General features: G+C 47.4%; 1 protein-coding gene across 1 annotated transcript in view; it reads left to right on the forward strand.

Moving 5' to 3' along the window:
- Positions 1-317: 317 nt before the first annotated feature.
- Msrb2 (methionine sulfoxide reductase B2) overlaps positions 318-10,901 on the forward strand; it is a 25,271-nt gene continuing 14,687 nt past the window's right edge. Inside the window, exons 1-2 of the mRNA XM_008831723.3 lie at positions 318-448; positions 5,801-5,901. Coding sequence (XP_008829945.1) covers positions 328-448; positions 5,801-5,901 — 222 coding nt within the window. The 5' untranslated portion in view covers positions 318-327. The remainder of the gene's footprint in view (positions 449-5,800; positions 5,902-10,901) is intronic.

A 10,901-nucleotide genomic window follows, 5' to 3' on the forward strand; every position in this document is an offset into this window, starting at 1 on the left:
CTGGGGGCTGGGGGAGGGAGAGCAGGCGAGGGATGGGCCAGTCACCAGGGTGGTGACTGGGCCTTTAGAGGAGAGGACCTGGGTGTTGGCAGAGCGGGGAGGGGAGGGGAGAGGTGGGTTTAAGGTTAGAGGAGGGGAGGGGAGGGGAAGGGACCTAGGTCGGCGGCAGGGATGGGGAGGGGAGGAGCCAGGACCTGGCGGGTGGCTGGGCCTTTAAGGAAGGGGACCTGGGTGGTGGCAGAGCGGGGAGGGGAGGGATCTGGCTGGTGACTTGGCCTTTAGGGGAGGGGAGGGGACGGGACCTGGGTGGTGGCAACCTGGGAGGGGATGGGGCCTGGCTGGTGGCTGGTGGCAGGCGTCATGGCGCTCCTTCTGCGGGCGCTGCGGGGCCTGCGCTTCCTAAGGGCGCCGGCGCTGGGCTGCTCTGGGTCTGGCGGCTGGGACGCAGGTAGGTCTCCGGCCACAGGCGGGTCGCCGCCTCCGCGCTTTGTTTCACCCCTAGGCTGGGGATCTAGGGACCCACCGGGCGCCCTCCGAGAGCCGGGATCCCTGTGGCCCGTAAGATCTAGGACCGTGGTCTGTAAACTTGCGGTGCAGAGGGCACTGATGCTGCAAAGGACCCAGGGAAGGGACGATCCTCTCCCCTAAGTGCGCACAACTCGTGTGTATTGTGCATTTTATTTATTGCATAACATGGGAGTCGCGGACCTTGGACTTGGACCCGGGCGGGTGGTGGCGACCAGAGCGCTCCCTCTTGGTGTAGCCGTCGGTCCCCGGCCAGTGCAGTGCACACCCCTCTGTGGGCAAGTCGGAGGAGAGAGGCGGGGCAGGCTACGGTCACGTGGGTGTCTCCTGCCCAGTACAGGCCAGTATGCTGATTCACCCGCTCTGACAGCCCAGGGCTAAGTGCCCGGGTGCTTGCTGTTGCCCCAGCCAGCCCTCTTTCTAATCCAGTTTTCTATTTTATGCTGCTTAAAATGTACCAAGTCTTTTGGAATTCTTTTTTTTTTTTAAACCCTCTACGATTTCCAAATTGTGCTCAATAAATAAAGGCCTTGGGACTGTGGAGTGTTTGTTGACTGCCCTAGTTACTCTCTATTACTGCAACAAAAATACTAACCAAAACCATCTTAAGGAGGAAGTGACAGATCACTAAGTAAAACCAAGGCAGGAACCTGGAGGCAGGAACTGAAGCCAGACTTAGGAGGAATATTGCTTACTGCCTTGATTTTCCAGCTTGTACTCAGCCTGCTTGCTGATACAACCTAGGACCCCCTTACCCAGAGGTTTAGCACACACAGTGAGCTGGGCCTTCCCACTTCATCCAGCAATTAAGGAAGTGCCTTACATACAAGGCCACAGGCCCATCCCATGGGCTTATGGAGGGTCCCTCTTCCCAGGTATGTCATGTTGATCACTGAAGCTCTCCAGCTTACTTCCAGTTAGGGTTTTGCCCACCTCTTGGTGTCTCAGTCAACCAGACTTTGTTGCAAGCCTACTGTGTACCAAGCACTGTTTTGCTTGGAAGCAGACTGGAGCTGTTCCCATCCTACATATAGCGCCGTGGTTTCCACATAGTGGAAACTTCCTTGTGGTATGTGATGCTGTTAGATGCAGCCTGATGAACTGCCCCGGGATCTGAGGTTCTTCAGCCCGACCCGCATTAAAATCCGGCCAGACACCAGTGCATTGCAGCAGCTGTGTAACTTACCAGACCCCTTCCTGGGAGTTTATTCTCAGGAAATAATTCAAAAGAAGAACAAAGATGTACGGCAAAGATGTTCTTAACAGCATTACTCTAGGGAGTGGAAACTGGCCTCAACCCAGATCAGTTAAGGAACACTTAAGTAAATCATGGAAGCCTGCTCAACAAGCAAGCATTAGAAGCAATCGCATTTCTGTGCTTACCATCCTGGTTGTTAGTGGAGGCAAGTCTTGGTTCCAGCTCCCTGTCCCTTACTGACTGAGCTTGGTCTTCTGTAATAAAATACCAAGAAGGAGGCTCAAGCCCTTATTTCTTACAGTTTTGGAGGCTGAGAGGTCAAAGATTTGGTTCCCAATGGAACCCACTTTCTGGCTTGGAGATGGTCTCTGTCCTGTGTGTTTTCATGTGATCTTTCTGCTGTGTGTTTGGAGACCACAACTTTCTGGGCTTGCTTTTGTTCCTCTCCGGTCCTCTCCCCTTGCCTGTCTTCCCCTCTCTTCCCTTCCCCAACCCTCATTCTCCTTCTTCCTCCTTCCCCTTCTCTATCTCCCTCTTCCTCCCCTCCCCCTGCCCTTTTCTCCTCCCTCCCTCTCCATCTCCCTTTCCTCTCTTCCTTTCTTCTTTCAGTACTGGAAATCAGACCTAAGGCCTTGCACATGCTAGGCAAACATTACAGCCCCTCCCAATCTTTTTCTTACAAAGAAGTTAATCCAGGGGCCAGAGAGATGGCTCAGTGATTAAGAGCCCTTCCTGGTCTTCTCAAGGACCAGAGTTGAGTTCCCAGCATCCATGTCATAATAGCCTGTAACTCTAGCTGGAGCTAGAGTATCCCGTGCCACCATCTGGCCTCCTTGGGCACCCACACATGTGTGAGACACATTCACAAAGACACAGGCATACACATGTAGACAGTAATAAAAAGTCAATTCAAAAGAAGTTCATCCAGTTAGTGAGACCCCTCCTTCATGACCTAACCTGCTTTGATGTAAAGCCACGTGTCAACGGAAAGGCAAGGCAGGGAAGATGATACACCAAGCTCATGCTAATTAAAACAGGGCTGACAAACAGCACGTGGTGGCACATCTGCTGTCCCAGCATTCTGAAGGTTGAGGCAAGAGGTCTTGAGGCCAACTTGAGCTACATACTGAGTTCTGGGCCCACTGGGGCTACTACTTAAAAAAAAATAAAAGCAGGAGTAGCTGTATTAATATAAGATAAGGAAGACATCTGTGCTGGATAGCTTTACTGTCAACTTGATATACCTGGGTAGAGGGAGCCTTAACTGAGGAATTGCTTCATTTGGACTGGCCTGTGGCCATGTTTGTGGGGCATCTTCTTGATTGTTGAGTGATGTGGGAGGGTCCAGCCCACTGTGGGTGGGGCCACCCCTGGGCAGGTTGTTCTCTGTTGTATAAGAAAGCAGGCTGAGCAAGGGCCAGGGGAGCAAGCCACTAAGCAGCATTCCTCCATGGCCTGTGCTCCAGCTCCTGCCTCCAGGTTCCCGCCCTGAGTTCCTACCTTGGGCTCCCTCAGAGATGACCTGTGACCCCAGAGACGTAAGCTGAATAAACCCTTTCCTCCCCAAGTTGGTATTGTTCAGAGTATTTTGTCACAGCAATGGAGAAACAAAACTAGGACAACATCAGAGCAAGGAAAGTTATCAGTGATACAAAGTGAAGCAAAACATTCAAAACGATAATGAGGCCAGTTCTCCAAGAAGATGTAACAGTCCTTAACACTTAACAGAGTGTCAAACTGTAGGAAGAAATGGAGACAATTCCACCGTCATAGTTGGAGATGTGAACATCCTCTATTGGAAGTGGACCAATCTGCAGTCAGAAAATTAGTAATGGCATGGTTGAATTTATCAGCAATATCAGCCAACCAGTTGTGGTTCGGAGTGACTAGAGCACTGCAGAATGGCAGGGTTGAAAGTGGGGGCCCTGACCAAGGCACAGAAGGCCTTGGAAATCACATTAAGGGGTCTGAGAATGATTTTGAGGGTATTGTGTCACATGGAACAGTTTGGAGCAGTGACAGTCAAATCAAGTGATTGGGATCAGAGGAGGGCACATCAGCAAACTGTGACCATCTGAGGTAGAGATAATGGGGAGATGGTGGCACCCTGATCCCAGGCGGTAACAGAGACATTGAGACATGCAGGCTTTGGAGGCATCAAGGATGTGGAACGAAGAAAGCCTACAACTGAAAGCCACCAGCAGGCTAACAACCATTTAGACCTTTCTTATTTGTAGGTTGAAAAAGTAAACAGATTATAAAATCCTTTCAATGTTGAATGATGAAAACATTATCAGAGCTGGGCTTTCTACCCACATTAACTAAATATAATCTTGTCCTACTTTGTTTACATACATATAAAAATAACAAGAAGTTAAAACAAGCAGGAAAAAGGAAAAGTATGGCCAGAAACCTTGAAGTATAGTAGTAGATTACAGGTAGAGGCAGGAGCATCAGGAGTTCAAGGCCTGTCTAGGCTACACAGTGAGTATGAGGCTAGCCTGAGCTACATGAGACCCCATCTCCAAACAGACAAGCAAATAAGCAATATAAGAGGCAGGTTGCAGATTCAAGTACATACAATAGGGACCTCTTTTGTCCTCTGTGCGAGAGAATTTTTAAAATACAGAACTTTCTGATACTTTTACAAATAGCTAGGGAGAGGATTTTAATAACTTCCCAGCACATGGTTTGTTTCTATCTAATCCCTCATTGTTCTCAGTTGGGTCCTGATAGGGGCTGCTTTTCAGAACTACCATATTACCCATCTATACCACTCCCGAATATATCCCAAAGGACTCAGTCTTTCCACCAAGATATTTGCATATACATGTTTATTGCTGCACCATCCATAATAGCTGACATGGAGCCAGCCTAGATATCCAACAGACAGAGAGGGAAAATATACACAGTGGAATTTTATTCAACCACAAGGAAAAATAAAATCATGGTATTTTTCAGGAAAATGGAACTAGAAATTATTATGTTAAGCAAAGCATCCCAGATTTAGACAAATACCTCATGTGTTCTCTCATATGCAGACCCTTTAATTATATATATGTGTGTGTGTATGTGTGTGTGTGTATAGGGATGTACAGGTCATAAAAGTAGAAGAAGACCATGAGAGGAGAATGGTTTTAAAAGAAAGAGAGAGGTGGGGGCTGGAGAGATGGCTCCGTGGTTAAGAACACTGGTTGTTCTTGCGGAAGACCCAGGTTCGAATCCCAGCACCCACATGGCAGCTAACAACTGTCTGTAACTCCAGTTCCAGGGGATCGATGGCCTCTTCTGTTCTCCTCAGGCATTGCATGATACACGTGCGCTTACCTACATGCAGGCAATACACTCATATACATAAAATAAAAATAAGCAATTTAAAAAAAAGAAAAAGAGAGGGTAATGTAATACATGTGACATGGGAACAGAAGGGAGGCTAGTGGGTAGGGGACCAGCAGGAGGGGAAGAGGGTGCTGGGGGAGAAGAGGGATGAGGAGAGGATGAGGAGAGCAGCATCACAAAGTACCTATGGAAATGCCATCATGAGATCCATTACTTTGCGTGCTAATTTTTTAAAGGAAGTTTTAAAATTAGGAAAAAAAGAAACTAAGGCTCAAAAAGTTTTCTCATTGTCACGTGACTAATCAGCAGAAGGGTAAGGAAATCAAATCCAATATCCCCTACTATGTCTACTGCTAAGGAAATGTTAGATATTATATGAATTGTATTACAAAAATTAAATGAAGACTTGAAATAGTCTTTTAAAACAGAACTAGAACAGGAAGGAAGAATCAAGTTTCACTCTGAGGTACGTGGGGAGAACTTGTCTGGCTGTGTTTCTCTGTTTGAGCCATTTCTTCAGTCTCTGTGCCCAGGAGGACCAGGACACCAGCTCCCTATTCATTAGTGATTTCTTGTTAATGAAACATGCCTGGGCATGTTGTGCCTGAGCTTTCCAGTCCCTGTGAAGAATGAGGTCATGGTAGAGAGGCCGAAAGGTCTAGGATTGACTGTGCAGGCCAAGGGGAAAAAAATTAATTGACTATTTAAGCAAAACAAATTCCCTACTTCGCAATGCAGGGTCTCTTACGAAGTGCAAGTCCTCTGTAAGCAAGGATGAATGGCTGAAGAAGCTGACCCCTGAGCAGTTCCATGTCACCAGAGAAAAAGGGACTGAACCGGTAAGCCCAACAGACTCAGTGTTCTGATTATGGGGAAGGGGAGGGGAAGATGAGATAGAGACACCTATAAACCCTCACTGTCTGCGCTGAGCAGATCTGGTCCCCTCCATCTGCCCTTGAATTTCCACGCACTGTAGAAACAGTACTCCTTCTCCATCCTTCCATGCACATGCTGCACTCTTCCCATTCATATTCTCTCTCTCTCTCTCTCTCTCTCTCTCTCTCTCTCTCTCTCACACACACACACACACACACACACACGCCCCAACATGTAACTCTCCTCTCCAAAAAAACCCATACAAATATTGAAAAACTGGATTTGATAAAAATTTCCACACACGCCCCAACATGTAACTCTCCTCACTGCTCATCTCCATACTGCAGCCAGAGGAGTCTTATGAGAACATGGGACCCACCACTTCCCAGCTCACAGTCCCTCAGCTTAGTATTATTCTTGAAGAAAACACACAGTATTTAAATGGCTAATCAGGCCCTACAGCCAGAGGTCCCTACCTGTACCCCATCCTCAGAGGTAGCCATGTTTCTTCTGGATCCCTGAGTTAGGGCCACTGTTCTCTCAGGAATCAAATACTCCATGTCTCTTCCTCTTAAGGCCTTTGCACCCTGGGCTCCTTCCCTTTGGCCACTCCCCCTGCTAATTAATTCATACCATCCTTTCAAGATTTATTGTTTTGGTTTATGTGTATGTGTGTGTTTGTGTGCTCATTAGTTTTTGTCAACTTGACACAAGCCTAACCTGGAATTGAGGTATTTCCTTTATTGGGTTGCCCTGTGGACCTGTCTGTGGGGCATTTTCTTGATTGCTAATTCATGCTGGAGGGCCCAGCCCACTGTGGGAAGGGCCATTCTCTGGCAGGTGGGCCTAGGCTGTGTAAGAGAGGCAGCTGAGTGAGCCAGGAGAACTGAGCCGGTAAGGGGCATTCCTCCGAGGTCTCTGCTTCAGCTCCTGTCTCCAGGTTTCTGTCTTGAGTTCCCACCTTGGCTTCCCTCAGTGATGGACTGTGACCTGTAAGTCAAACCCTTTCCTCCTCAAGTTGTTTTTGGTCATAGTGTTTAGCACAGCAACAGGAAAGCCAACTAGAACAATACGTGAGTGTATGTGGCATGTGCGTGCAGGAAGAGGGCATCAGGGCCCTTGGAGCTGGAGTTACAGGCAGATGTGAGCTGCTCCATGTGGGTACTGGGAACTGAACTTGGGTCCTCTGGAAAAGCAAGCAAGTATGCCTAACAGCTGAGCCATCTCTCCAAACCACCCTTTTAAATTCAGCTTTCCCCTTTTCTCAACCCACCCAGGGTTGTCCCTCACAGCACTGCCACCATGTCCTGTCCCCTGGCACCTGTTGCTGTGCCTGGCTACAGTAGGCATTCAAATAGAGATGTTGCCAGAGGACATCTGGCAGTTCGGGTTTCATTCATTTCCTCAGGCAATGAATAGCCCTGAGCTGGCTCCTTATGACATCATTTTGTACAGCTTTACATTTCCTAACAAATGGTCTCAGGCCCAAATATAGTGATCTCAGGCCCACTGCAATGTAGCTGTTGAGCTTTCTGTATGAGATGCCTTCATTTTTGAAGGAGATCCGGCAGACAGACCTCAGTGTGGTGGTTCTGCAATGTTGTAGAACATTGATATGTTTGCCTGTTGGTGCCCACAAAGTTCAGGCAGCATTGGTTTCACAGACATGATCACACACTCAGTTCCTCTGATGCTAAAGCCACCAGACAGGCTGGCAGATCCCAGCAAACTTGTGAAGTTATACTACAGTACAACTTACTGTAAGAGGGAAAGAGACTATTTCTTATTATTGTTGCTAGCACAAGGGGGCCGCACATGATGCTCTGAGCAGTTGTGTGTTTGCCCAGAACCTTCTAAGCCAGGTCTAATTCTCAGGTATCCAGATAGGTCTGCCAGATGTTTAGGAGAACAAGTCTGCGGGCTTCTGAAGCAGGTGATACGGCGTACTCTGCACTTGGTCCTTTTACAAAATGAGCATCATCCACTATCATACCTAATTTTAAGTCCCTTCCAGTGGCTCTTGTTCCACATTGCACTTTTTAGAATTGTGCAGAGTCATAAGCATCAGTCAGCTTCATTATTGTAAGGGAAAAGAAGCTACCGAAGCCATCTGTTTGGTAAGTCCTGGTTGAAATTCAGTTACACATGGTTTTCTGTTTGGTTGGTTTTGGATGGTTTTTCGGGGACGGGGCAACAGTGGTATGGTTAGTGGCACTTATAACTAACGAAAGAATTTGCTAAGTGGCTCAGTAATAACCAAGAGTCAGGCATCAACACAAGAGCATTTCCGGGGTTCTTGGCCCCCTGGATCTGGTCTCCTCTGACATCTCCCTGCTCTGAGCTCCAGGAGGAGGACAAGAGACTTTCTTGTTCTGTGGTTACTGATTTAGATGAGGCTACAGAGATACTGTGAGATCTGGACAGGACAGAGAAATCAGTCAGGATCCAGGGTCCTCATTGTGTGACAACCAGGTGGCAGCCTCTGCTTGTGCCCTCCTGCAGCCACAGCCACCCCCACCCCCCACCCCCACCCCGGGTTCTGCTGTTCCTTCCCTCAACCCACGGGCCTGTTGGGGATTGTGTCCTCACAGCCACTAGCCCAGTGGCAGTCACCTCCCTTTGTTGGTTTCCATCTGCCCTGACCCTTCCTTTTGAAATAGTCCTGAGTGACATTACCTGCAGTCATCCCCTGTGAATGTGTCCTCTGCTTCCAGCACAAGGGAACTGATGAAATTGAAGAACACAGGCCCATCCCTGGTCAAGATAGACTTGAAATCTCAGGGTTATCTTGAAGTTCATTCCGTCTCTGACCCTGAGCCCATCTGTGTAGGCAGCTCCCTATCTGAGTCATTCTTCAATCTCTCTTCTCAGTTGCCAACCAGAGTAGCAGCACTGCCCAGACACCCCTCCCCCATGTTTGTGTGTGGATGTGTGTCTGTCTGTCTTATCTGCTTGTCCTTCCAGTTAATTTGTTCTGGTTTTCATTGTGTGTGGTGTTTTCTTGTCCTTCCCTCTTCTCTTCCCTCTGTGCTGAGGATTGGAGCCAGCCCAGCAGTTCTTATCATGGGCACAGTGGATGAGTTTGCAGTGGCCCATGTGCTCAGCATATGTTCTTTAGCAAGTTTCACAGCCCAGCATGATCTGGACTCTCCTAACTTTCCATATCATCTTTACTCACCTCTTACTTCGTCCAGGCTGTTCCCCCTGTCTTTCATGGTTGGCTTTATTGTCAACTTGACACACTTAGGAAGAGGAAACATCAACTGGGGAATTTTCTCTATTGCATTGACCTGTCAGCATGTCTGTGAGGCATTTTCTTGATGGTTGAATGATGTGGAAGGGCCCACTTCATTGTGGGTGGTGCCAACCTTGGTCTGGGTTGTATAAGAAAGCATGGTGCTTCACGTCTTTAATCCAAGGACTCAGGAGGCAGAGCAGGCAGATCGCTGTAAGATCAAGGCTAGCCTGGTCTACATAGTGAGTTCCAGGCCAGCTGGGGCTGCAGGGAGAGCTTGTTTCCAAGTTGTTGCTAGTCAGAGTGTTTATCACAGCAATAGAAAGCTTACTCGAATGCTGTCTGAAACACTTCATCTGGTCAGCTCTTACCCATTCTTCAGCTTAGTGTTTGGACATTTTTCTATAATCAACACCTGTCAGTTGTACATAGTAATAACAAAAGGTTAAAAGAAGAAAGACCACCCGTTTCAGGTCTATCTAATGCAGAAAGTCTCTGTGGACCCTGCTCCTTAGAAGAGCATGAGGTGCCGGTCTCTCATGGCTGTCATCACGAGCTGTGGCTGTCCTCTCACAGTTTCATCTGGACAGTACAGGAACTTTGAGTTCAATTGGTGTGTGTGTGTGGAGGGAGGTTAATGAAAAACCAAATGACCCAATTAAAAGATGGGGCTAAAGATCTAAACAGAGAGTTCTCAAAGAAGGAAACAAAGATGGCTTAAGAAACATCTCAAAAAGTGTTCCACATCATTAGTAATTAGGGAAATGCAAATCTGCAACATTAGCACTGAGTCAGTCCAGCACTGAGTACCTACTAGATTATTAAAGAGTGCTGCAATAAACAGATGAAACAGAAGCTGAGCTTATTCCTAATAGGTGAAAGGGCTTGGATCACACTGAAGAATGGGGAGGAGGCCTCAGGAGTCCAGCAGGGACAGCAGGTGGATGTCATGTCAGAATATAAGATAACTAAGAATTCAGTTTTATTTCTCTTCATATCAGTTTACTTACTGTGATGGCAACTCCCTATCACTTCTGCCCATCTGCCCCTTGCAATGATGAGGTTATATTTTGCATCTTAGAGACTGCCCAATTTCTGTGAATAGGGCTTTTTAGATCAGCCTTGGGGGCAGGGGAGGGATCCCATCTTCATTATAGATGTCCATGGTGCTTGTGTCGGGAGTCACTGTGAAAGACCAGCTCACTACACTCATTCAGACTTGGATGGCTAAGTGTAGAGTTATTTTGTTTTATTTCTTTTTGAGACAGGGTCTGACTACGTAGCCCAAGCTGGCTTTCAGCTCCCAAGCCTCCTGCTTCAGGCTCACCAGTGATGTCATTACAGGCATTTAATGCAGGGTTTACTAAGTAGTCTCAGCAGGTGGATTTGAAAGTATCCCTCATGCAGCATTTTGAAAATATAAGGTTTACAGATGGAAGGACCTCCCACGTTAATGGATTGGAAGAATTAATATTGTGAAAATGGCCATCCTACCAAAAGCAATATATAGATTCAATGCAATCCTAATCAGACTCCCCATGGCATACTTCACAGAATTAGAAAAAAAAATCCTTAAATTCATGTGGAAGCACAGAAGACCCTGGATAGCCAAAGCAACCCTGAGCACAAAGAGCAATGCTGGGGGGATTACTATATCAGATCTCAAAGTATACTACAGACCTATAGTCTTAAAAACAACATGGTACTGGCACAAAAATAGACACATAG

Source organism: Nannospalax galili, unplaced genomic scaffold (genome assembly GCF_000622305.1).
Source record: "Nannospalax galili isolate Female #2095 unplaced genomic scaffold, S.galili_v1.0 scaffold14, whole genome shotgun sequence".
Classification (NCBI taxonomy): Eukaryota; Metazoa; Chordata; class Mammalia; order Rodentia; family Spalacidae; genus Nannospalax; species Nannospalax galili.